Source organism: Ahaetulla prasina, chromosome 5, assembly GCF_028640845.1.
Source record: "Ahaetulla prasina isolate Xishuangbanna chromosome 5, ASM2864084v1, whole genome shotgun sequence".
In the NCBI taxonomy this organism is placed as follows: Eukaryota; Metazoa; Chordata; class Lepidosauria; order Squamata; family Colubridae; genus Ahaetulla; species Ahaetulla prasina.
The window spans coordinates 49,743,960-49,771,373 of NC_080543.1; the positions used below are offsets into that span (position 1 = coordinate 49,743,960).

The 27,414-nt window shown below is 38.3% G+C and overlaps 1 protein-coding gene across 6 annotated transcripts in view; it reads right to left on the bottom strand.

Moving 5' to 3' along the window:
• Window positions 1–27,414, bottom strand: part of NRIP1 (nuclear receptor interacting protein 1) — a 164,321-nt gene that overhangs the window by 54,811 nt on the left and 82,096 nt on the right. For 3 of the 6 annotated variants that reach the window (XR_009155325.1, XR_009155323.1, XR_009155324.1), the window contains exon 2: window positions 283–364. Coding sequence is in view for 3 of the 6 variants with exons in the window: in XM_058184973.1 (XP_058040956.1) it covers window positions 23,368–26,853 (3,486 nt within the window). In the remaining 3 variants the exon portion in view is untranslated. Of the gene's footprint in view, window positions 1–282; window positions 365–18,360; window positions 27,172–27,414 lie in introns of those variants that run through there. The other 3 variants (XM_058184973.1, XM_058184971.1, XM_058184972.1) reach the window with 1 other exon arrangement.

Genomic DNA, 27,414 nt, shown 5'->3' on the forward strand with positions numbered 1-27,414 from the left:
GACAGTAATTGAGTATGAAAAATATATATATGATGGGTACCCTTTCTCTAAATTTACTCTGCATGCAGTAATAATTATTGGATTGCATATTTCCCCAAGCATAAATGCTCATTGGCAGACATTTATAAATACCTGCAATGATATGAATACAATTACTGAATAGATAATTATACAAAAGTTAGGGTCAGAATAAATATGTATTTTTTGAAAATTTTCATTTCTTAAGAAAATAACATTAAGGATAGGTTTGTTAGTTATTGAAGCAGAATTATTCACCTTTACCTTCATAATTAGTTTAAGGAGAGGCTTGGTCCATCGTCTAGCCATGAATCCAGCTTCCCCTGTTGATTTTGCTTGTTGAAATCTGGCGGGAAAGATCACAAGTGGCAATCACATGACACTGGGACATTGCAACTATAGTAAATACATCCTGGTTGCTAAATGAATTTTGACCATGGTAACCCTGGGGATATTACAACAGCCATCAATGCAAGACACAGTTGTAAGTCAATTTTTCAATGTCATTGTAGCTTTGAACAGTTGCTAGATCAACCATTGTAAATCATCGATCCAGGTGTTATGGATCTTAGTGCTATGTCTTCCTTCCTGCTGATTTTGACACTCCTATGCCAATTCTCCAAAGCTGAAGGAAATAGAGAGCAGGCAGATCAAGTTAATAGAGATAATTGTGATTCAGAAGCTTTCTAGATCAAGCTAGGAAAGGTTAATAGGTTATTAAAGTTTATTAAAGATTATTAAAGGTTAATAAGAAAGATCTTGACAGACTTGAACATTGGGCGCTATCTAACAAAATGAAATTCAACAGTGAAAAAAGTAAGGTTCTATATTTAGGCAAAAAAAACCAAAATGCACAGGTACCGTATATGTGGTACCTTGCTCAATAGTAGTACCTGTGAGAGGAATCTTGGAGTCCTAGTGGATAACCATTTAGATATGAGCCAGCAGTGTGCAGCAGCTGCTAAAAAAGCCAACACAGTTCTGGGCTGCATAAACAGAGGGATAGAATCAAGATCACGTGAAGTGTTAGTGCCACTTTATAATGCCTTGGTAAGGCCACACTTGGAATATTGCATCCAGTTTTGGTCGCCACGATGTAAAAAAGATGTTGAGACTCTAGAAAGAGTGTAGAGAAGAGCAACAAAGATGATTAGGGGACTGGAGGCTAAAACATATGAAGAACGGTTGCAGGAACTGGGTATGTCTAGTTTAATAAAAAGAAGGACTAGGGGAGACATGATAGCAGTGTTCCAATATCTCAGGGGTTGCCACAAAGAAGAGGGAGTCTGGCTGTTCTCCAAGGCACCTGAGGGTAGAACAAGAAGCAATGGGTGGAAACTGATCAAGGAAAGAAGCAACTTAGAACTAAGGAGAAATTTCCTGACGATTAGAACAATTAATAAGTAGAACGACTTGCCTGCAGAAGTTGTGAATGCTCCAACACTGGAAATTTTTAAGAAAATGTTGGATAACCATCTGACTGAGATGGTGTAGGGTTTCCTGCCTGGGCAGGGGGTTGGACTAGAAGGCCTCCAAGGTCCTTTCCAACTCTGTTATTATATTATATTATATATATGATGATTCTCATATTTCTCATGAATTTTCTGCAGGAAACAGACTCAGGAGTACCCTTTTTTCAGTGTTGTGGACTTTACATATTTTATGCTTTCACTTCAGTCATGATAACTGTATTTTTTTTGGGAGGGGCATATGCAGTCTAGCACACCTAGAGAAAAATAGCTGCTAGAACACAAATTCATATGTTTTAGACTTCATTCTTTTTTTAAAGGCCCCTCATCTCTGAGCTGTTGAACATAAAGAGGAACATAAGGAAGAAGCAAGATAAGCCATGTTTGAGGAAAATCCAGCTGATTCCTATGGACTAACGCTAAAGAATAAAATTTTGCTTCTGCTGTTAATATGTTTAGAATTTGGTCACTTAAAAAGAAAGCAGTGATCTCCACAACATGAAAGAAAGTAAACTTTGTAATAACTGGGGTTATATTTTTTTAATTGCCACTGCCAATAGAATGGATATTTTAATAGAATATGGGTTAGAGATTCAATCTCCTTATTTGAATATATACAAATGTGATGTCATATGGAAGGTTGATTATTAATTTATTCAGTTAAGCTTTCAACAATGTAGTTAATATTGCTGCAGACTTTCTTGTTTCTTTTATTATTATTCAATATAATTTGAGATTTTATGGTTTGGGAATTTCAGATTCATCCCTGCCACTAAGAGAGAGAAGAAAATATCACTTAACTTACATTTTAGGCCTTTCACTAAATATAAGTCTTTTTCACTATATATAAGTCTCTCTCTTGGCCTTTAAGGACTATATCATCTGTGCCAGGCATATTTAAACAAATTGTTGGCTCTCTAAACACTACAAATTGCTGATGCAGTTTTTATGGCTTTCACAAAGCCCATAAGATGAAATTGTATTTGTCTAAATAGCATTTAGTTTCATTCTTTAAAGACATGGGGAGCTATTTTTTTCTTGGCTTTCAAAACTCTCTGGCTATCTTTACCATCTATCTTTTATTAGCAATTATTTTCTTGATTGCTTATTGGGAAATGGAAGAAGATGAAAGAGGGAGATATTGGATTGCCAGATATACTACCGTATATAGCTGAACTAATGAAGCTGAGATCTTCATAATGGACTGTGCACATGAAGATTTCTCACTTACCTAATAGATGGTTTGTAATGTCAGCCTCGACAGCTTCAATCACTTGTTGAAGATACCAACCAAACAGGTGACTAGTCCTGTAAAAACTAATAATGCTAAACATTCACTCGCTCACTAACACTCACACTCACACTCTCACACACAGATACTGTATACAACAGGGGTCTCCAGCTTTAGTAACTTTAAGGCTTGTGGACTTTGCTGGCTGAGGAATTCTGGGAGTTGAAGTCCACAAACCTTAAAATTACTAAGGTTGGAGACCCCTGGTATACAAAGACCTTGAACCACATCTATTATGCTTGCATCATCTGTCAAGGAAATTGCTTCATTTCTCAGAAACAATCCTGTTGGTCTTTTAAAATCTCTAATTAGAGATTACCATTATGCCTACTCTGGTTCTACACATACACTCAAACACTTATAATTTGGGATTGTCTCTCTAGTTGTCAAGAGTTGAGATTTGTTTTGATTTTGGAAAATATAAAATCTATATTTCTAGACTGTATATGTTCTCCATATGAATGGGAAAATTAGTATTCTTCTTAAACATTGGTTTAGACAACACTTTCTAGTTCAAAATATAAATTGTAGTCACATTTTCCTTGAGATAAATGACACCCTTGATGTTTCATACCTTCCTCTTAATATTTGTCCCTTTTAATTTTCTCTGTTTCTCAGAATTCCACCCCTCCTTCTTTTCCCCCATGGACCTTTGCCTGGAAATCTGGCCCTTTAAAATGGCGTTATATGCAGAATATAGAGAGATCCAAGTAATAGATCTCAGATGGCTCTTACTGAGAAATTGAAAGAAATAAAGTAACAGAAGATACCTAATATGATGGCAGAAAACCAGAATTGGATAGAATCTTTCTGGAACACTCTGAGAAAGTGATAGAAATCGGATACAGAATCATTTTCGGGGGAAGAGGCTTTTTCTATGGTAGACTCCACAATCTGGAACATGTTCCCCCAAGAGATATGTTTTTCTCCTTCCTTGACTATATTTTTCAAGGTGTAAACTCTTGTATTGTTCTGTTTATCAGGAGGAGCGGGAGGACCCCTTACAAGGGCGGGCCGAGGAGTTTAGTGGTTATCTATACGATAAAATCTGTAATGTATCTTTAAGAGTTTTGGAGGGAAATTTAGGCGGGAACTTGCACGTTCCTGATTGGTTAATGCACCGGAGAAAACTGTATATAAAGAGGGGTTTTGCCGGACGTTCTTTGCTGGGTTCACTATAAACTAAAGAGCTGTTGTCACTCATCTGGTCTCCTGTCTCATTATTGCCCGAATCTAACACTGGCGACGAGGATGGGATGTAGGCAGTGAGATCGGGAAAAAAGGCGCGAACCCAGCCAGTTCCAAGGACGGAGAGTAGCGATGTCCAGCTACACGCCGCCACCGCCATTCGACCCAGCAAAAGAGAAATGGGGGTCATACATGGCTCATTTCGAGTGTTTCCTCAAAGCAAACGAACTACAAGGAGTTTCGGACAACAGGAAGCGGGCATACTTCCTGAGCCATTGTGGTCCAGAGGTCTTCGACACCGCAGAGTCGCTATCAGAGCCAACACCGGTACAGTCGGTACCGTGGCAGACGCTGCAAACGGCACTTCGAGCGCATTACGCCCCAGTACCCTCAAAGTTCGTGCAACGGTTCGAGTTGAGGCAGAGGGTACAGCGAGAAGGCGAGTCGATAAGCGTGTACATGGCAGCGCTAAGAAAAGCCGCAAATCACTGTGAGTACCGAGATTTGGAGGACTCCTTACTCGAACAACTCATTTGCGGGGTAAGAGACATTCGATTACAACGACGGCTGCTGTCCAAGAGCAACCTAACCCTGGCCCTAGCGCTGGGCGAGGCTAGGGCTCATGAGATGTCGACCAAGGGGGGAGAAACTTTGCACAAGCTGGCGGCGCCAGGGCGGAAGCAAAAGCACCTCCGGTCCACAACGAGGAAGTCCAGGCCGAGTCGGAAGGTGAGGAAGAGGAAGAGGCTTTCCACACCCAGAAGCCGGGGAAAGAGGACCGGAGTGAATGTATGAGCTGCGGGGGCCAACACCAACGACAACAATGCAAATTCAAGGGCATAGCGTGTCGGTGCGAAAAGAAGGTCACATAAGCGCAGGCCTGTCGAGCCCCCAACCTTCCGCCAAAAATTCAAACCGACCAATCAGGCCTTGGGAACATAAAGCGGCCCGGATTGGTCCATTCAAAAAAGCAGTTAAACCAGACTTCAGCAAGAGTAGCCCTAGCATCGGCGGCTAGAAAAAGATTTTACAAAGGTACGTCGAAGGGTACCTTGCAAGATGGAGGTGGACACCGGCTCATCTATCACAATGATGTCATGGGACACCCTCAAGAGGACTTGCCAGCCATCGCGGCGCAGGTTACAGTCCCAGCATATCTGAGTTCAAGACTACCAAGGAAACCGAATTCCTGTGCGAGGGGAACGTCAGTCCAAGTCAAGTATGGACAGTTCAAGAAAACCCTGCCAATCACCATAGTCGACGGAACCTTACCAAGTTTGCTTGGACTTGACTGGTTCGGGCTTTGGGCATGGGAGTGACCGGGGTGTTCCGTGAAATCGACCTCAAGAGTGAACTGCTGAAGGAGTTCGAGGGCGTTTTGAAGATGGCTTGGGCAAGTACGAGGGGACCCTATTTCCTTCAATTTAGACCCCAGGTTGCCCCATCAGGTTGAAGGCTAGGAGGTTCCATTCGCCCTAAAGCCCAAGATTGACCGGGAACTGGACAAACTAGTAAACCAGGGAATACTAGTGCCCGTTGATCACGCAAAATGGGAAACACCTATAGTCACCCCAGTCAAACCGGACGGGTCAGTCCGGTTGTGCTGACTACAAAACAACGTTAAACAAAGCATTGCAGAAGAGTGCATACCCGTCCCAGTAGTGCAACACTTACTGCACTCGTTGGGACAAGGGCAAGTTTTCGCCAAACTAGACTTGGCTCAAGCCTATCAGCAATTACCAGTAGATAGCAGCACAGCCGAGCGCAAACCATTGTCACACACCGCGCGCATTCAAATGCACCCGGCTCCAATTGGGTGAGTGTAGCCCCAGGGCTGTTCCAGAATCTAATGGGCGACTATTGCAGGGTCTACCGGGGTGGTACCGTATTTTGGCGATGTTTTGGTATCAGCCGAAAATCTAGTGGAACTAAGTGCGACTGAGGAAAGTTTTGGGCATTTTCCGGTCTGCGGGCTTAAAGTTAAGCTAAACAAATGCCAAATCGGGTCGGATCCGTAGAATTCCTGGGCTACAGAATAGATAGGAAGGATTCACCCACGGAGAGCAAGGTGAGGGCCATCAGGAAGGCCCCAGCCCCAAAAATAAAAGCGGAGTTGCAGGCGTTTTTGGGTCTGGTCAACTTCTATGCGGTGTTTCTCAAGAACAAGGCGACAATAGCCGAACCGCTGCATAAGCTACTGGCTAAGAATGCCGCGTGGTCATGGGGGAAAGTGGAAAATAGGGCATTTGAAGGGTAAAGAACCTATTGTCTAGTGATAGCCTCCTCATCCAATACAACGGCACGTTGCCATTAGTCCTGGTCTGCGATGCATCCCCTACGGGTGGGGGCTGTGCTCAGCCATAGGTTACCGAATGGAACAGAAGCCCCTATAGCATATTACTCCCGAACAATGTCTTGGCTGAAAGGAACTACAGCCAGCTGGATAGGGAGGCTTTGGCTATAGTCTCAGGGTGAAAAAATTTCACGAATATGTATTCGGCCGAGACTTTGAAATTGTAACGGACCACAGACCCCTGTTGGGCCTGTTAGCGGGCGAGCCCACGCCCGTGGCACTGTCACCCAGACTAACTCGATGGACTATTTTCCTGGCGGCATACTCGTACAAGCTGATCTACCGCCCGGGAAAGGAGATGGGGCATCGGACGCTTTGAGCAGATGCCCGTTACCAGAGACTATTGAAGATCCAGCCCCAGGGATACCGTCCTACTGATTGACTCTTGGGACGCTGGCCCTGTCACTTCAAGGAAGTGGCAAGGCGTCTTACAAGGACATTACCATAAGGACTGTGATTGGATGGGTGTTGAGGATGGCCGCTGCGCCGGCGGCGTTTCAGGACTTTAAAGAAACGGGAAGAATTATCTGTTCAAGGGGGGTGTCTGTTATGGGGGGATAGGGTGGTTATTCCGGAAAAATTACGGAAAAAGGTACTAGAACTGTTGCATGTGGGCCACCCGGGTATAGTTCGGATGAAGAGTCTAGCAAGGAGCTATGTGTGGTGGCCCAGGATGGACAATGAAATTAGTGACGAGATAGGGAGATGTCAACCCTGTCAAGAGTCGAGGCCACTACCCCCCACGGCCCCTATCAGGGAATGGGAGAAACCACAGGGGCCATGGTCTAGGATTCACATAGATTTTGCTGGGCCATTTCATGGGCAAACCTTTTTAATCGTAGTCGATGCCTTTTCGAAATGGTTAGAGATTATCCTAATGAAATCCACAACGGCAGAAGCCGTTATCTCAGTCCTGAGACACCTATTCGTCACCCATGGGTTGCCCGACACCCTGGTATCCGATAACGGCCCGCAATTCACGGCAACACAGTTTGAGGGTACCTAGCGGAGGGCATCAGACATGTCCTCTCGGCGCCTTTCCACCCGGCGACGAACGGACTTGCAGAACGTTTGTTCGGGCGCCAAAGAGGCTCTCTAGAATAAGGCAGGCGACTGGCAATTAAAGATAGACACTTTCCTTGCAGTCCAACACAGAACCCCTGTGTAGCAACTGGCCGTAGCCGGCGGAACTATTAATGGACTAACGCTAAAGAATAAAATTTTGCTTCTGCTGTTAATATGTTTAGAATTTGGTCACTTAAAAAGAAAGCAGTGATCTCCACAACATGAAAGAAAGTAAACTTTGTAATAACTGGGGTTATATTTTTTTAATTGCCACTGCCAATAGAATGGATATTTTAATAGAATATGGGTTAGAGATTCAATCTCCTTATTTGAATATATACAAATGTGATGTCATATGGAAGGTTGATTATTAATTTATTCAATTAAGCTTTCAACAATGTAGTTAATATTGCTGCAGACTTTCTTGTTTCTTTTATTATTATTCAATATAATTTGAGATTTTATGGTTTGGGAATTTCAGATTCATCCCTGCCACTAAGAGAGAGAAGAAAATATCACTTAACTTACATTTTAGGCCTTTCACTAAATATAAGTCTTTTTCACTATATATAAGTCTCTCTCTTGGCCTTTAAGCACTATATCATCTGTGCCAGGCATATTTAAACAAATTGTTGGCTCTCTAAACACTACAAATTGCTGATGCAGTTTTTATGGCTTTCACAAAGCCCATAAGATGAAATTGTATTTGTCTAAATAGCATTTAGTTTCATTCTTTAAAGACATGGGGAGCTATTTTTTTCTTGGCTTTCAAAACTCTCTGGCTATCTTTACCATCTATCTTTTATTAGCAATTCTTTTCTTGATTGCTTATTGGGAAATGGAAGAAGATGAAAGAGGGAGATATTGGATTGCCAGATATACTACCGTATATAGCTGAACTAATGAAGCTGAGATCTTCATAATGGACTGTGCACATGAAGATTTCTCACTTACCTAATAGATGGTTTGTAATGTCAGCCTCGACAGCTTCAATCACTTGTTGAAGATACCAACCAAACAGGTGACTAGTCCTGTAAAAACTAATAATGCTAAACATTCACTCGCTCACTAACACTCACACTCTCACACACAGATACTGTATACAACAGGGGTCTCCAGCTTTAGTAACTTTAAGGCTTGTGGACTTTGCTGGCTGAGGAATTCTGGGAGTTGAAGTCCACAAACCTTAAAATTACTAAGGTTGAAGACCCCTGGTATACAAAGACCTTGAACCACATCTATTATGCTTGCATCATCTGTCAAGGAAATTGCTTCATTTCTCAGAAACAATCCTGTTGGTCTTTTAAAATCTCTAATTAGAGATTACCATTATGCCTACTCTGGTTCTACACATACACTCAAACACTTATAATTTGGGATTGTCTCTCTAATTGTCAAGAGTTGAGTTTTGTTTTGATTTTGGAAAATATAAAATCTATATTTCTAGACTGTATATGTTCTCCATATGAATGGGAAAATTAGTATTCTTCTTAAACGTTGGTTTAGACAACACTTTCTAGTTCAAAATATAAATTGTAGTCACATTTTCCTTGAGATAAATGACACCCTTGATGTTTCATACCTTCCTCTTAATATTTGTCCCTTTTAATTTTCTCTGTTTCTCAGAATTCCCCCCCTCCTTCTTTTCCCCCATGGACCTTTGCCTGGAAATCTGGCCCTTTAAAATGGCGTTATATGCAGAATATAGAGAGATCCAAGTAATAGATCTCAGATGGCTCTTACTGAGAAATTGAAAGAAATAAAGTAACAGAAGATACCTAATATGATGGCAGAAAACCAGAATTGGATAGAATCTTTCTGGAACACTCTGAGAAAGTGATAGAAATCGGATACAGAATCATTTTCGGGGGAAGAGGCTTTTTCTATGGTAGACTCCACAATCTGGAACATGTTCCCCCAAGAGATATGTTTTTCTCCTTCCTTGACTATATTTTTCAAGGTGTAAACTCTTGTATTGTTCTGTTTATCAGGAGGAGCGGGAGGACCCCTTACAAGGGCGGGCCAAGGAGTTTAGTGGTTATCTATACGATAAAATCGTTCAACTCTGGGACGGGTTGGATCAAGATTGGGTAGATCCAGGTGAGAGGTCGGAGACTCGTCTTGTTGAGACTGTTTGGGATGAATTTGACCCTGTGACTCCTGAGGACATGGACAGGTTGTTGGGGAGGTTGAATGCCACCACATGTTTACTGGACCCGTGCCCCTCTTGGCTGGTGCTGGCCACGCAGGAGGTGACACGAGGCTGGCTCCGGGGGATTATAAATGCTTCTTTGTTGGAAGAGGTTTTCCCTGCTGCCTTGAAAGAGGTGGTGGTGAGACCCCTCCTCAAGAAGCCCTTCCTGGACCCAGCTGTTTTAGGAAATTATCGTCCGGTCTCCAACCTTCGTTTTGTGGTGAAGGTTGTAGAGAGCGTGGTGGCACGTCAACTACCCCAATACCTGGAGGAAACTGTCTATCTAGACCCGTTCCAGTCCGGCTTTCGGCCCGGATACAGTACAGAGACGGCTTTGGTCATGTTGGTTGATGATCTCTGGAGGGCCAGGGCCAGGGGTTATTCCTCAGCCCTGGTCCTATTAGACCTCTCAGCGGCTTTTGATACCATCGACCATGGTATCCTGCTGCACCGGCTGGAGAGTTTGGGAGTGGGAGGCACCGTTTATCGGTGGTTCTCCTCCTATCTCTCTGATCGGTCGCAGATGGTGTTGGCAGGGGGGCAGAGATCGACCGCGAGGTGCCTCATGTATGGAGTGCCGCAGGGGTCGATTCTCTCACCTCTCCTGTTCAACATCTACATGAAGCCGCTGGGTGAGATCATTAGTGGTTTTGGGGTGAGGTACCAACTGTATGCTGATGATACGCAGCTGTACTTCTCCACCCCAGGCCACCCCAACGAAGCGGTTGAAGTACTGTCCGGTGTCTGGAAGCCGTACGGGTCTGGATGGGGAGAAACAGGCTCAAGCTCAATCCCTCCAAGACAGAGTGGCTGTGGATGCCGGCACCCGGTACAGTCAGCTGCAGCTGCGGCTGACTGTTGGGGGCGAGTCATTGGCCCCGATGGAAAGGGTGCACAACTTGGGCGTTCTCCTGGATGGGCGGTTGTCTTTTGAAGATCATTTGACGACCGTCTCCAGGAGGGCATTTTATCAGGTTGTGCCCCTTCCTAGACCGGGATGCCCTATGTACGGTCACTCATGCTCTGGTACCTCTCGCTTGGATTACTGCAATGCTCTCTACATGGGGCTCCCCTTGAAGAGCACCCGGAGGCTTCAGTTGGTTCAGAATGCAGCTGCACGGGTGATAGAGCGAGCCGGTCGTGGATCCCATGTAACACCACTCCTGCGCAGACTGCACTGGCTACTTGTGGTCTTTCGGGTGCACTTCAAGGTTTTGGTTACTACCTTCAAAGCGCTCCATGCCTTAGGATCGGGTTTCTTACAGGACCGCCTACTGCTACTGATTGCCTCCCACCGACCCGTGCGCTCTCACAGAGAGGGACTCCTCAGAGTGCCGTCCGCCAAACAATGTCAGCTGGTGGCCCCCAGGGGAAGGGCTTTCTCTGTGGGGGCTCCCACCCTCTGGAATGAACTTCCCCCAGGATTACGACAACTTCCTGACCTTCGGACCTTTCGCCGCGAGTTGAAGACCTACCTATTCATTTGCGCAGGACTGGCATAGAAATTTTAAAAATAAACTTTTTAGCAGTTTTAAGATTTTGATTTAATTTGGGGTTTTTTATGTTTTAATAGTTTTAATCTGGTCTGATGTCTAATAAGATTTTTATTATTGTTTTTACTGTATATATTGTGTTGTTTTTACTTTGGCTGTGAACTGCCCTGAGTCCTTCGGGAGAAGGGCGGTATAAAAGTCTAAATAAACTAAATTAAACTAAACTGTTATGCCTTCCACCCAAAATTATTATGGGAATCCATCTTGTGTATATGTATGTTTACACACACACACACACACACAAGTTTACACCTTGAGACATTTTTGTCTTATTCCATTCATTTATTTGTTCAAACTGTTCATAGTTATGTTGCAAATATGCATATGCATGCACACACACATTCTGTATTGAAAAAAAAGAAAAATAACTTTTGACATATTGCAGTACAAAGTTCACAAGGAATATAAAATATATGCAAATAATTTGGTAAATCAGTTAGGTTTACTAAATGTTTGTTGAAGTTTCTCTGACTTTTTTAAGACTACAGAGCTGAACTACAGTGACAAATTAAAGAATCTTGATTTGCAGCACAAGCAGTGGTTCCATGAACTATGAGAAAGTACAGTAACTTTAATTTAAATGGATTTTCTAATGTAACATAAAACTCTTTAAAAGTTCATTATAGTTGCACAATTATTGCACTAAGGCTTGTGAAAGATTGCAAATAGAAAGTCTTTGTGCTCAATAATTATAAATCATTATAAGACTCATAGTTCACATTTTTTTTTCAAAATAGAAATTTGAGACAGCTCAGGTCATCACTGGACAGTATTTGACCTGGGAATTCATATCACATATGCCACAATATGCTTTATATAGTTTGAATTGATATGCTCTGAAGGTACAATTGTTCTATGATCCCAAAGTACATAACCTTTCTCCCATGGAAATAAAGAAATTAATCAGCAGTGACTTTGGTGTGATGATTTGATTTTTAATGTACAACTCCCACAGAAAACCCAGATCATTTCAATTTGACATGGAAACATGAAATAAAAGGGAAAACAAATCAAAAGATTGGTTGGAAAAAGATCATAAAGCCAGCAGTTAATATTACAAATCAAAATATATTAATACAGTACAACTAATTCTTGAGCAGGTGGTAGCTGAATAATTTCTTGTTTCTCAGATTTAGGGCTGTATTTCAAACTGAGAAATCAGGAAAGATGTTTGTCTGAGCAAGGAAAAATGTTTCAGTTGAAATACGAGGCTATAAAGGACACCTACAAATATTTTACATTGGATAAAGCATATACTGTATAATAAGAGATATTGGAATTAAAAATAGTGCACAGGATAGTTTGAAAATTACTCTAAACAACTTTAGCCATTGCTGGGGGCTTTTGGGTGGAAAACATGGTAGACGGACATGTCTTCGCAAAACTGGGAACAATGCCAAGCAAATACCAACAGAGGAGCATAGTTCCTGGGCTAACAGAGTTTCGCCCTTTAAGGGGAAGCTGTGAGATTGTTCCAAGTGGCAGTTCCTCAGAAGGAAACCTGCAGATCTTAAGGAAACTTCTTGGTGACTCTCAGGCAGAGCACTGGGAGCCTAAGAATGACAACAGCTTTAAACCTCAGGCAAAGCCAGTGGCTTCAACCAATCCATCTTCTAATGCTCATTTTATAGAAGGAATTTAGAGAGAAAAAAGAATTAATATTGAAAGTGGGGAGATGCTTACAATGTCTTTAAATTGGGAAACTTTTTATGGGTTTAGCAATCACTCTATGGTAATTTAAATGGACATTATTATATCTAACCACAAATCTATCAGGTAAGTGAGATGGCATATCTGCACTTGCCATTTAAGTTACTTGTCTTTGTTCCCAGCAACTTAAATTATTTTAAGACGATTTAGGAAACTTTGTTCATTTTGGCAACAAATTGACAAATGATCTCTCCTATGGTTTTCTTCTAGATGTTAAAAAGCATTACGTCTTGTCTTGTATATTATCTCTGGTATCTCTGGTAGGAGCAGGATAAAGGTTGTGCAGCCATCCTTGTTCTTCTTAATCTTTCAGCAGCTTTTTCTATCATCAACCATGGTATACTTTTGAAGCAATCAAAGGAATTGGTGGCACAGTTTTGTGCTGGTTTAACTTCTTCGTCTGAGGCCATAGTTCTTGTTGGTGTTAATAGGGAGAGGTCCAGGCCACAGCCCGTCCTGTGTGGGGTACCACAGGGCTCAATACTATCTTCAGTCAACTACATGAAACACTGGGCGAGATCGCATGTCATCACGGGACCAGGTATCAACAATATGCTGATGATACCTAGCTATATAACTCCATTCCAGATGAAGTTGGTATTGCAGTAGATATCCTTTCATGTCACTTAGAATATGTGGGGTCTGGATGGGGAATAATAGACTTCAACTGAACGCTGGTAAGATGGAGTGGCTGTGGGTGGCCCCTCTGTACCCAGGAGTTTATCATTTTTGTTCCTGAATGGGATTGCACTACTCCAGATAGACCTGGTATGTAGACCTGGTATGTAAGTATCCAAAAGGATTCCCAACTTACAGACCAGGTCTATCTGGGGTAGACTACTCAAAGTGTACTTGAAGAGCAGTGGCAGCTGTGACTAGAAGGGCCTTTGCCCAAATCCACATTGGGTGCCAGTTATGCCTTTTCCTGGACATGGAGGCCCACTGTTCAGTCACTCATGGCTGGTCATCTCCCGATTGGACTATTGCAAGGTCTAGAAAGAGGGCTTCTCTGCCACTGCCACTGCCCCCACATTGTGGAACATCTTGTCGTCAGAAGTGAGGAAAGCCTCAATATCTTGGTCTTCTGCAAAGAATCAAAATGGCCTTGCTTGGGGCTGGCCCTCTGCATGAGAAAACCCTATCACCTATATCAGCAACTGCTAACTCATCTTGGAATGTTTTACCTAAATTTTATAATGTAATTTTTATGATTTTAAAACTTTTTAATCTTAAAACAATTCCAGTTTTGATGTTAATTTATTTGATTATATTGTACATCACACAGAGCCTCTCTCTGAGGAAGATGAGTGGTTAAGAAATAGGAAATATAAATATCTGTTCTATTAATCCATATATTTATTTATATTGGTTTATTGATGGATTTTAATGTGCTTTTATCGTTGCTGTAAGACAATCCATGATCCTGACAACAAGATGGCATATTTTGATTGTTATTAAAATATATATTTGGTACATGGGTGTCAGACAGCAGACTACCCAGAAAATTGCCAGCACCTGTGCTGCTTTTGGATTGTCTTTTTAATCCCTCTTCTCGGTGTCATCATGGCAAAATTTACTATAAAATTATGTCATTTTAACAGCTGAGGCTGTGGTGAAGTATAGTAGGCAAGCAACCTAAAATAATTAGCAAGAGATGTTTTTCTCTAGCAGTATTCATAAGAAGTAACTATTCACAAGGAGCATTAATAGGAGTGGTGGCTGTGAAAGAATAATGGTATGTCATTGTTTGTGCATGTTGTCTAGGGACTTGTGTTATTAGCTCTTTTGTATCTTGGGCTCACTAAATTAGGTATAGTTAAAAGGACCTGTGACAAAGATATTTCAGTATTGATGCACTTAATCTCAGGATTTATATTGTGAAATTTGAAGTGATATTTCTGGAAACAAAGAAAAGCAATATTAATAAGCAATTGCTAATGTTTTCAGCAACATTGTCAAAATGGGCAGGAAGGTGTTTTACCAAGATCACTTACAAATTACTGGCTTTGTACATTTTTCTTTCTCAAATTGTTCTCATATACTTTATGGTTATAGCTGATGATATACAGCCAATGTTACTATTATTGTGATAGCTGAATCAAAGTACTGTAGGAAGATGATGAAGAGGAAAAAGCAAGCCTGATATTTTTGGAAAGAAGCTAATGCCCTAGTTTTACTTTGTGACTCTAGGCAGATGATTGACATTGGAGTAGATGGTGACCTGCTTAGAGTGGTTTAGTGTGTCAACTGCCACCTAGCTTTATGTCACTGGCATATAATGAAACTGACTAAGGCGCAGCTAACCTAGAAAAAGTCATCAGGGTGAAATTATATTTTTACATTGACTTCTTTTCACATAAATGTAAATATTCGCTGGAAATTTGATGTGAAAGATTGTGCAGGGTTTTTTATAGTATCAGGGAAGATTAACGGCTCAAGTTGTATAGTATGTATTTGAGGTTTGTGTAATTGAATGCCTTGATTTGATATTAAAGTCTCTTGCAAATGAGGTTTCTTTTCTCCAATAATGCATAATTCAAAAGATGAGTCTTTTTGCTTCTTGAAAAACAATTTTGCCTCAGTAAAATACAGACAAATATAGAAAATATGGTTTTAGCAGGCAATTTCTGCAGAGATATCTATTTTGATTAATAAAATTAATTTCTGTTCACATATTTAGTTTCCTTTATACTGTGTTTCCCCAAAAATAAGATCCTGCCTTATATTTTTTTGAACCCTAAAATAAGTGCTTGGCCTTATTGCCATGCGCTCAAAAATCCGATTGGGCTTATTATCAGGGGATGTTTATTTTGGGGGAAACAGCATACTTGCCCATCTGCCATAGTGACTTATGAATTAGCTTACAACAGATTGGATGGTTGTTGGTTTGTTGCTACTTTTGCTTAACAGAAAAAATGAATTTAAAGAAAACACTACAATTCATAATAATATTTTTGTAAGAAAGAATTCTTAAACTTGTGTTTTCAGAAAGGAAAATGATAGATGTTTTCAGAAATAACATGATGGTGGGAATGCCCACATTACATAAATTGATGTATAGCTATGAGACAGTAAGCTTATACATTACAGAGACAGACAGAGGTTAAAGGAAAACCTAAACAGAGTAATGAGTTAGAAGAGAAAGAGAACTGAACTAATCTTCTCTGAGGTAGGAAGAAAGAACCAGAAAAAAGAAGATTAAAGCAGAATAGTTAAGCCAGAGCACTGGCAGAGTTGAAAGTTTTGAGTACAGTAGTTTTTAGCAGCACCACCAATCCCAGTAGCAACACTAACAGCATTGTGTTAACTAGCTAGCATTGGTAGTTAATTTGCCCACTTTGCAAAATGAGGTTCACAAAGGTCCCAATGGCAGCAAAAGCAAATGCAATCAGTTGTATAACTTGCTTAATGCATGTGAGAGCAGATTTAAGGCCTGATAATGGGAAGATGATTATTTCCTATACAAAGGAAAAGGTAGCAAGAGGGAATAAAAAAATTACAAAGAAACATTTAGTGACTTTGGCATTCAGTTTCTGGCTGAATTCTCATCAAGAATCTACGAGACAAAACAATATGTAAAATTTGGCAAGGGATCCTTCTAATCTTAGACAGAAGGCTGTTCCAAAGTGCTGGAGTAGCCACTGAAAAGGTGCATGTCCAAGGTCCTATCAGGTGGCAACATTTAAGCATGGGAATCTGAGATTTGCCCACCTAATGTAAACAAAGAGCGACAGGGAGATACTCTCAAGGTATCATGGTCCTGTAAGTAAACTGGCCCTGTGCCATGTAGGGCTTTAAAGATGATAACCAGCTCCCTGAATTATACCCAAAATTAACTAAGAGCCAGTGCAGCTCATGCAGCATTATTGCTTGGGTGAACCACAGGGCAGACAAAACTGTAAATTCCAGCCTATTCTGATCTAGCTACAGCTTCCAATTGGTCTTCAACGATGGCCCCATGTAGATCAAGTTGCAGTAATCTGAACCAGGAGGTAACTATATCACAGAAAGCTATCCATGAAATAGCTTGATGCTCAGTAGTAAGAATGGGACTGGGGAAGAGAAAATCAGAGTACGTGGAAGCCCCCAGTAATGAACTTTTTTTTCTGTTTAAGGAACAGCTGAAGTTATATACCTCTATGATTTGTGTCCTTAGATAAATGTGCAATGCAGGGAGGGCATCAAACCATCGCACACACTGGATTTTAGAAGATCTAATTTCCAAACCTTTAGAGAGCTATGATCCAGGATCCCACGTACAAAATAATCAGATCTAAGTGAAATTAGAAGAGCTAGAAACCAAGTATCTAATATCTGCAGAAAACAAATTAGGAAAACTAAAGCGGAAAAAACCAAAGCAGATTCTAGAAAACACAGCCTGGATGACTGTAAAAAACTGTAACTGTAAACCGGATGACTGTAAAAAAAAAAAAAAGGTAGGATAGTTTTGGATAATGGGGAGAAGGCAGGGCTTTCAATTCCTACAGTACCTCAGTCCTTTCAATAAGGGAATTACCGTATATACTCGAGTATAAGCCGAGTTTTTCAGCACGTTTTTTGTGCTGAAAAACGTCCCCTCGGCTTATACTCGGGTCTATACGGCTTATACTCGAGTTTTTTTTTTTAAGCCCCTCGGCTTATACTCGAGTATATACGGCTTATACTCGAGTTTTTTTTTTTTCTTTTTTTCACATTTTACCGGACGGCGCGGGGAAGCCCTGCCGGTGCAGTGAGAGGCGGGCGGGGGCCGCCAGCCTTCTCAGCTGAGGGAGGAGGGTTTCAACCGGTAGGTGCCTCATTTCCCACCCTCGGCTTATACTCGAGTCCCCAGTTTACCCCAGTTTTTGGGGTAAAATTGGGGACCTCGGCTTATACTCGGATCGGCTTATATTCGAGTATATACGGTATGTGCAAATGGACCTAGATAAAATAATTGACAAAAGGACAGAGTGGCAACCCAAAATAAATACAGACAGAAATACGGAGATAAAATAAACAGAAACAATATGCTCGGTACACATTGTTTCAACAGGGTATGAATTAGAAAGCTTGGTGTTTATTAGCCCCAAAGTATTATAATACTAATTAAGTTTTCTGGGACCAATACTGTTACAGTAAACTGAAGTTCAACTGATTAAAGAATCTTAGTGAACAAATATACTTGATAATCTCCATGTGATGCACAGTAAATTGAAGAATTACTTGTCTGCTCTACTTGTCTGCTCTAATTCAGAAAATATTACAAGGGATTTTATATTTTCCTTTATATGGGATTTATGTATGAAATATTAGTGTACAAGGGGGGAGATCATGGTAAATTACAAGGGGGGAGATCATGGTAAATTAAGAATTATTGTTTGGTTGCAAATAAAACAGTGCAATCAATAGATTAGGACTACAAATTCAATGCATTTTTTCATTTATTCAAATTTTCTGCAGGAAGTAAACACTGAAAGAATTTAAAAAAATTCACACTGCCATATGTACAGTTTTGCGACATTACATGAATAAGTCATGTCTTAATAAAATGAGAATTTTTATTTTTTTTTAATCAGTGAAAACTTCACAACAAAAAAGGCTGTATAAATTCCATAATTTGTATCTATGTCAATGCAAAACAAGGTTACATTATCTGAAAATACTGCAATAGAATTGCAGTGGCTTTAAATGGAATTAAAAACATAAACAATATTTGTGATTGGGGCAAGAGAGGATATTTTTGTTTTAAAGAAGGTAGCTCTTTTTCCCCAGGCTCTTTCCTTTGAAGCACATTCTTTTACAAAGCTGAAATACCACAGCAGAAGTCATGTTCAGAAACAGAATACAGTGATGTTGGATAATCTGGTTTTGACAATTTTTGCCATTGCAGAGATGCACAGGATCCCCCATGCATTTATCATGCAGCAATAATTACAATTTTAAATAAAACATTTCTATACATTCCTCCAGACTTGCACTGTATACATACATGCAAAATGTTAAACCTATGCAATAATATTTACATTTATTAATACATGGAATATACAGAACAAAATGATCAAAATGTTAATTTCTTTGCATTTGATATAATACAAAATATGTAATTTAAAGAAACCACTATTTACATCATAGTTTTTAGAAAAAAAATTAAACATGTTAAGAAGTCTACATATTTACATATGTATACATATATATATAGATATAGATATAAAATATAACTTGCCAGTTTACTCAACTAAGATGCAGCAGAGAATTAACTGGTAATATTTTGCTCTCATTAGTGATAGTCCAGGGGGAAATGAAATATTAACAAAAAATTAAACACTTATTTCTTGTTATAGAAAAACATAAAGGTGGCTGAGCACACCTCAAAAATCAAGTATTTCTGATCTTGAGAAATTACAGTAGATTTCTGCTATTTATTAGACCAGCCTGGCCCTGAAAAAAAGGTGGTATTGCATTGAAACTCAGATTTCTTTAAAAAGTACATCTCTTTTCAGATTCACTTGGAAAACCTGAAAAAAGATTTGCTTATTTAGTGAATAAATGGATTTTGCATTTGTGCAAAATCTGAGCAGTACTTATTTGCAGGTAAACATGTATGTGATTCATTTGTGCAACCTAAGATTATGAATAGTCAATTGGAAGTAAGCCCTATTATATTCATGGAGTCACAGCCAAGTGTTGAAAATAAAACATTTCCTAGTAAAATAGAATGCCAAATGTTGGGGATATCTCAATTTATGTTTGCTTTTATATGATGGAAGAATGAGATAAATATTACTTATTACTTTTGTATATTTTTTATGCTCTTTAAATTGAATTTGAATTGAATTTGAATTTATGCAGGATTAGAGATCCAGATAGGATCTAAAGAAGAAATAAAAATAAATCCTAATTCCTAAAATAACTTTTAAAGTCAATTGACTGCTTTTGTTTTTTAGCTCTCAGCCCTGAGGTCAAGCTGAAAGTAAAGCACTTGCAGGAATATGTGCTTTTTCTTCAAATCAAACCTTTGTCTTCACTTAGCATTTAAATATTTAATTTACACTTAACTGCATTACATGAATCAAATGCAGGCATGTGATTTACATAATTTAATTTTAACTGCAATTCTAAGTTTTGTTTTGTCAAGGAAGTAAATGTTTGAGTTGAGACATTAAATGTGGTATTTTGAGGTTTGCAGCTTAAATATTTCTAATTTTAGAAATATTTAGAAATGTCTAATATAAAATACTAATAATGCAATGCTAACTAATGATTATCAAAATAATACCTGTGTTTGAGATGCTGAAGTGGCAAGAAGAGCAAAGCAACTAAAGTATTATCAAAATTGATACAAAAAAGGTTTTAGCCAGATCTATTCATGCCTATTTGTTTGAGACACAATAAACCAGTCAAGCCCATTAAATATGATCTAAAATATAACGTAATAGTTGAAAAGTGACATACTATATTAAAATGGCTGATTCTACATGCTGTAAGGCAAAATAACACATACAAAATTGCTTCCCAACTGTATTGGAATAAAATTTTCTGAACTGAAAAGAAGTTATATTTGAGAATACATTATAGATTGCACTATAATAGTACATTAATATATGTCTATTGCAACTTGCAAATCATTCTGTGTATGAACAATTCCATGCACAGAAAATTCATTTTTGGTTGTTTATGTTCCACCTAGGTCAAAGTATGTGTTGTTGAAAGTGGGAGGGAAGAGCCAATGGGCAAAAGCAAAAGAAATTAAATTGAGGAGAATAGTTAGAAAATATAAAGGAAGGGATTGGGAATACAGAGTAGGTAGGCAGGGGCACAACTTTTGCCAATATCTTTGATCCAAAGGTCCCTTTTCAAAAGGCAACTGGACTTTGTTTTTTGTTGAAGTTTTGCTTCTCATCCAAGAAACTTCTTTAGTCTTCAACAAAACATCTTCAAAAAAAAAAAAAAACCCCCACAAAAAACAGTCCAGTTGCCTTTTGAAAAAGCACCTTTGGGACAACCACAATGACTGAGCATCTCCGTAGATCAATATCCTTAAATTCAACTCTGCCTATTTATTTAGTATGCCCACCCTCTGAATCTTCCCAGATCATCCTTTCACTAGCTTTAACTGCTGCTGATATACTTGCCTTCAAGCACAGCATAATGAGTAGTAGAGAAAAGATGGTATAGGGAAGATTGGTAAATGACCTGCTGTACAGGGCATGTAGAAGATAAAGGAGAAAAGATAAAAGGGACAGTAGGCTTTGCATTATTCCTTTTGTAAGAGACTTCCAGACTTCAGTTTTGATGAAATCTACAACCACCAAAATATCCTGGGTTTCAGCCACCTGGAATAACTCAGCAGAACTTCCAAGGCACAATGTGTTTGTTCCATATAAAAACAAAACACGTTGTCCAACACACAACTATACAAAAAGTTCAATTTAATTTGATTGGGATTTCCCCCCCACCTATAATGACGATAGGACTTGAACTTCAATATTACACTTAGGAACTGAAGCAAGACTCATAATTTGCTGCTACTGCTATGGGTCATGTAATAGCTGTGATGAGGGTTAGGTGAAATTATGAAAATAAAGTTACTGATGGCACCTGGAAATTATGGTAACTTCTCAAGGAATAATGGCAGTTTTTGGGAAACAACTGAAGGATGTTATGCTATTTACATTTTATTCATAATTATTTGATGGTATTGTGGAAATAAATTTCTGGATTTTCAATTAGCATAGCATTCAATTCCCATTTACTCTCAGCATAACCTTTGGGGTAGGGGTTAGTTAAAAAGTTATATATCCAATGATATGTATCTGTTTATATAAAAGTTTAGTCTGCCAATAATAACTGTTACACATATTTTCAACATAGCTGAACTTGCTGAGTTGACCTGCACTAGACTTGGCTTTTTGTCAAATGTAATTTTACCCAAATCCATGGAAGACTTGAATTGATCTGGATTTAATCATAATAAAAATTATATGCAAAAAAATATATATAAAAGTACCAGTCTTGATACTTCAAAATCATATAGAATTTTAAACAATCCACCATTTTATTGGAACTAATCTAAATTTAAATTTTTTTTTTATTTAGCATTGTAATCTGTTTAACATGTATTTCATGCCTAGTGGAATAAATTAAATCAACAATTTTGAAGATAATACATTTATTAATGATGTTTCTTGCCACTTTCTCCTCTAGGTATCTAGAATTCCATGAATCAATAAAATAACATCTTTCACACTATTAGATGCTTAATTTATTTACTTTACAATATTTTCCAGTTCTAACATTCAAATTTAGAGTTTATTTATTTTAAGGCATTTAAATATTAAAATCATTCAGTTCTTCCAATTTACAATTCCTTTCTTACTGCTTGGATAGAAAAGTTTAGAAATGATCATGAACTGGTTTAGATCATTTGGTAATTTATACATCTTTCATCTTAACTATATAAAACTTTTATATATATGAATTCATGAAAAATAGATCACAATGATAGGTTAACTCACAATTTTTTTCCTTTTTTTTTAAGCATGAGTCTGGAATCTTTCAACTTTATTCATATGTTAATTTCCCTGGAAAATTTGAATAAATGTAAATAAATAAACAATTAAAAGTAGTGAAAGAGATTTATCTTTTAGTGCCAGTAATTTATGATTCAGTTTGATTATTTTTTTTAAAGTCACAACCTAGATTTTAATTTATTTTAACTGAGTGTCTAGAAAAGACAACTAAAGAAAAGACAGTATTTCTTATGGTTCTGTCCAATTATGCAAACACAAATTACAAGCCATTGGAAGCACTAGAAATTTAATTGTGTACAATTCTCTAGTTAACACTGATAAGTATTACAAAAACAACAAATAAATGACTTGGCCTGGATGATGATCCATTTATATATAAAAATATTCTTCACATTTTATAAATGACCAGACAATACAAGATGGTAGTAGCCCAGTTGTGAGAGAAGAGAAAATATATAATGTTGAAGATGCACTTCTACCTTATATTTAAATGATACTGCATTACATGAGTAACACCAGTATCTCAAAATGATCCTGTTTTACATATCTTACTACAGTTGCTTTTGTCTCTATAGTTTTCCTCCAGGTATATGTAAATAAATCTGCTCACATGATTTGTTTGCCATATGTACAAATCACATACAGCTTTTTGAAATGTCTGTGATTTATCACTTTCATGGTTTTGAAACATGTACGAAAAATATTATGGGTTTACATAAGCACATAGTTATGTGCAAGGACAGTAATAGCAGTTACTCACTGAGTACAATCCAGCTGCAAATTACTCATGGATATTTATATAACTAACAAGTCGTGATGACATGTATTGTGATAAATTTCCAGTAAAGCAAAAATAATGAACAAAAGCTGTATGCATCTTAAATATCAGCAAAAAAACCCACGTCATCAAATAAAACCATAGCTATACCATGCTCTTCTCAAATCATGCTAGATTTACATTATTTTATTCAAAGAAAAAATTCAAACTTGATTGTAAACACTTTGTAAGATTTTAACCTACTCAGGTTCTTTTTTTATTGTTAATACCTTTTCTAAGAGTCCATATACTTCTCCATTGTGTTGAATGGACACCCTATTATTTAAATGGCTGCTGTATGCATTTCTTCTATTAGGAAATGTTTTACATTCTGAGACAGGAGACAACTCTTTCTTCATTGTGACAGATGAATTTTCTATAAATGATTTATCTCTCCAAGCATCTTTGCTATGGGTTTCCTGAATATTAATAGGGTTTCCTCCCTTTTGTAACATATAATACAATATTGGATTAGTTTGGGTCAGTCTTGGGGAGTCTCTCTCAAGGTCATTTTTGTCAGAATCAGTGATGACCCATTTTAGAGGTCCCCTTTCATTGGGTATATGACAAATGCTAAACTGGTCACATTCTGGCTTTGATGATACTGTGCCTCCCAAATGTTCAGTGAAGGGAGAGCTGGCAGGACTCTTCATAGCAACTGAATATTGAAATGTCTGGTAGTCCAAGCAATTGCTTGGTTGCCCGGGGTTCCCTATAAGAGTATGCACAGGAGAAACATTGAATTCAGCCTTGTCACTATTTGTTATGTTATGTTTGCATACTTTCTTTTTGCCATCTGTTACTAATAAATTATTTCTATGCTGTGACATATCTTTTTCACAATTTTCTGATAAAAGCAGTTGTTTTAGCACATTAAATCCTTTACTTTCTCTAGACCAACTTCTGTTTTCACTTTCATTATTTGACCCATAACCTGAAGAATATTTTATTTCAAAATCAGTTTTGATGAACTTAGATTCTTTTTGGTTAAGACAGCTGCCATACAAAGAATCTGTAGTAGATTTGTGATTGTTTGTGACATCAGATATTCTACATTTATTACTTTTTAGTATTTTTAAAGGACTTTCTAAAGAATCAGAATGCAATTTTCTCTTTTTGGGGAGCATACTGTGACTTTTTGATTCCACAAAAGTCTGTTCATGGTTTGTCCTGTCCACGATATCTGCAGAGCTGCCATCTTGACTCTGTCTCAGCAATCGACTTAGAAGTCCATTCTTCGAAAAGGAAAAGTCTTGAGATGTAGGAGACTGGGACTGAAATTCTTCTGATGCTGGAGAAATAGCTATATTTCTCTCTAAAGAATGAGTCATTTCTGGAAATTTCTTATTAACATTTTCAATTATTTGTTGAGCATTTAAATTCTGAAGGGCACTGGATTCTTCCTCAGAAGGCTCAGCTTTTATTTTTACAGTTAATATTTGTTCATTCAAAATCTTTTCTGTTGAATCTTGTAAACTCTCTTCTTTTAAAAATATTTTTTCCTTTGTTTCATTTATATTTTTGTTGGAGGTTCCCAGAAGTAACTGGAGCACAGTGCGTCGTTCTAGCAGATTTTGGATTTCTGAACTGGGCAGTTTTTGTTCTCCTGGGAGAAACTGATTAGTGAGCATTCTGTTTTTTTCAAGTGTACATGATGCATTATGAAGCAGGGAAGTATTTAGTCCATCTATCAATCCTACTGGTTTCTCAGTGTTAAGAGTCATTACTTGTTTGCTTGCTTGTCTTTGGTTATCCACTGACATGGAAGACTGCATCCCACATTGAGCTAAGTTTTGCAATAGTTTACTTGCACTGAAAGATGAAGGTGTTTGTAAAGTTTCTTTTTTATTCTGTTTACTTCCATGAAGTTCTTTGTGAATAGTAAGATCTATCAAGTGTTTAGAAGCTGAATTAGTTAGTCTCTCGGGCTGTATGATGCAAGTATATGGCGGTGAATTACATTTTATCATTAAAGGAGAATTGTGTGAAAGGTTGATAGGTGAATCTGCTTTTGTAGAAGTTTGCAAAGGAGGAGTATGTACTGGAATTATTCGATTAGTATTAGAGGACTCAGTAATAGGAGTTCTGTTACTCATTGGAAAATTAAATTTTGCCACATCAGCTGGAACTAATGTTCCTTCGGTTTCTTTAACTTTGGGTGAGTTTTCTTCTTCCTTATGACCAAGTAGCAATTGCAGTAAAGTTACTTTTTGATGTGGATTCAATTTTGTATTTTTAGAAGGATCCTTTTCTTCTATGTTTTCCAGACATGGGACTTTTGATTCCCAACTATGAAACAAGGATTGAGTTAAATTGTCTAGAGAAGCTGTCTGCCCTGAATCTTGAGTATTTGCTTTTTGTTTGAAAGACAAATCTATAGGAAGACAATTTGAATGGGAACTCTCATCATCACTACTATCATCTTCTGTAAAACTTGGGTTGTTGTCAGAGTATTCATCAACAGTAGTTGGCGTACTGCTTTCCTCAAAAATACTGGACCTGTCATTTTGCTCATATCGTTTGGTCTGCTTAGTAGTGCTATGATTTTTCAAGAGGTGCAAAAGTAAACTACTGTTAGTAGGTGGTTTCATATGACTTTTTTCTGTTTTGTAGTTTATAATTTTCGGAGATGAATGAATTATGCCCATATGACTTTGAAAATTTGTGATATTGCTTTTATTGGTTATTGTTTTGTTTGAACATCTTGCCTGACCATTCAAATGGCTTTCCATTCCTTTTGATAGTTTAAAATGACCAACATCTTTTGGAGGAACAGTTTCTTTTAATCTTGCCATAGCAGAAAGTCTCTCACTTGCAATTTGATTGGCATTTTGTGCTTTTAGAGCATGTTCCCTGGAATACTGCTGCAAGTGTGCTTCACTTGAAAGAAGCAAAGCAAGTTGGCTGCATGCAACACTTGGCTTAGGGGATGCAGCAGGACTAGATCTTTTTTCTACCATGCTTGCAACAGCTTGTAATCTTGCAGCACAAGAAAGTGATTCATTCATCGCTTTTGAACCACTCTGTCCTGAATGTGTAGATTCTTTAAACCGATCTTGAACTAGGTTTGTTGTTAGCTCTGGCAGACCAGTTTCTAGTTTTTCATCTTTCAATTTGTTTTTCTTCAGCAAAGTCTTCAAGTGACTGGATGCAACACCATAGCACCTCAAGTCTTTCTCTACCTGCGAGGAATCATTGCTGAGTGAATATCCTTGCTCTTTAAGGCTCTGCCTAATTTGTTGTGACAAAGCAACACTCTGCAACCTAGAGCTAAATGACTGCAGTAAGGAAGCCAGCAATGTGCTATCTTGCTTGCTTTTAGGCACATTTTCAACCATGCCAGCCAACACCACTTCTTTTTTCTCATTTATATCCACAAGAGAATCAGACAATTGCCCTTTGTTTTCAGCATTCCAGTCTTCAGAAGACTGTAGCAATCTTGCCTTTTTATGATGCAGCATGCCAGAACTTCTATATGTATGTGTGTTAGGAACACCATCTCTCTGACAGCTGGGAGATGCATTTCCAGAAATGCTGAAATTTTGATCTTCAGCATTACTAGTAGGCTTTTTGTCAACCATAGAACTCGAACCTCCGGCTGTCTGATGCATTAGTAATCCCTCTAAGTAAGTTAGAACAATGGAATCCTGGTGCATCTCAGAGACAAGATCTTCTCCATGAGTCATGTTCAATACAAGTATCCACGAAAGCTCTTTTTTTATTCTACTTAGGATCTAGTGTATTATACGTGAACTGAAATTTAGCTCAACAAACAAACGTATACATTTTTTCCAAATCTGATGCAAGACAGATGCAATGATCTTTTGCAGGTCTTTCAATTAAGTATTTGTAAAAGATGCAGTGTTCCATTTTTCTCTGTTTTAATATACACCATTTATGATGTCAAGGGATTATTTAAAATATGGTGCCAGGTTAGGAATGTTTTTCAGGGATTGACAATATTGTTTTCCATCTTCTTTCATCATATTACAAACACTAGATTCCTGTAAAATAAAAAGAAACAAAATATTAAGCCAAATCAGAAAATAAATTATCTTTCATACAAACAAGTGCATTCAAGATTCTATGTACAATTTCAGATAAACCTTCCTATATAATTTTATTACCCTTCATTTGATTTTGAAGAGCACTGAACGCTGCAATAGCTCTGGAATGCAGTTGTGTGGGCAATTGTATGAGTGATTCCACAGTCCTAATAAATTGATCAATACTCTTTAAAAATTTTT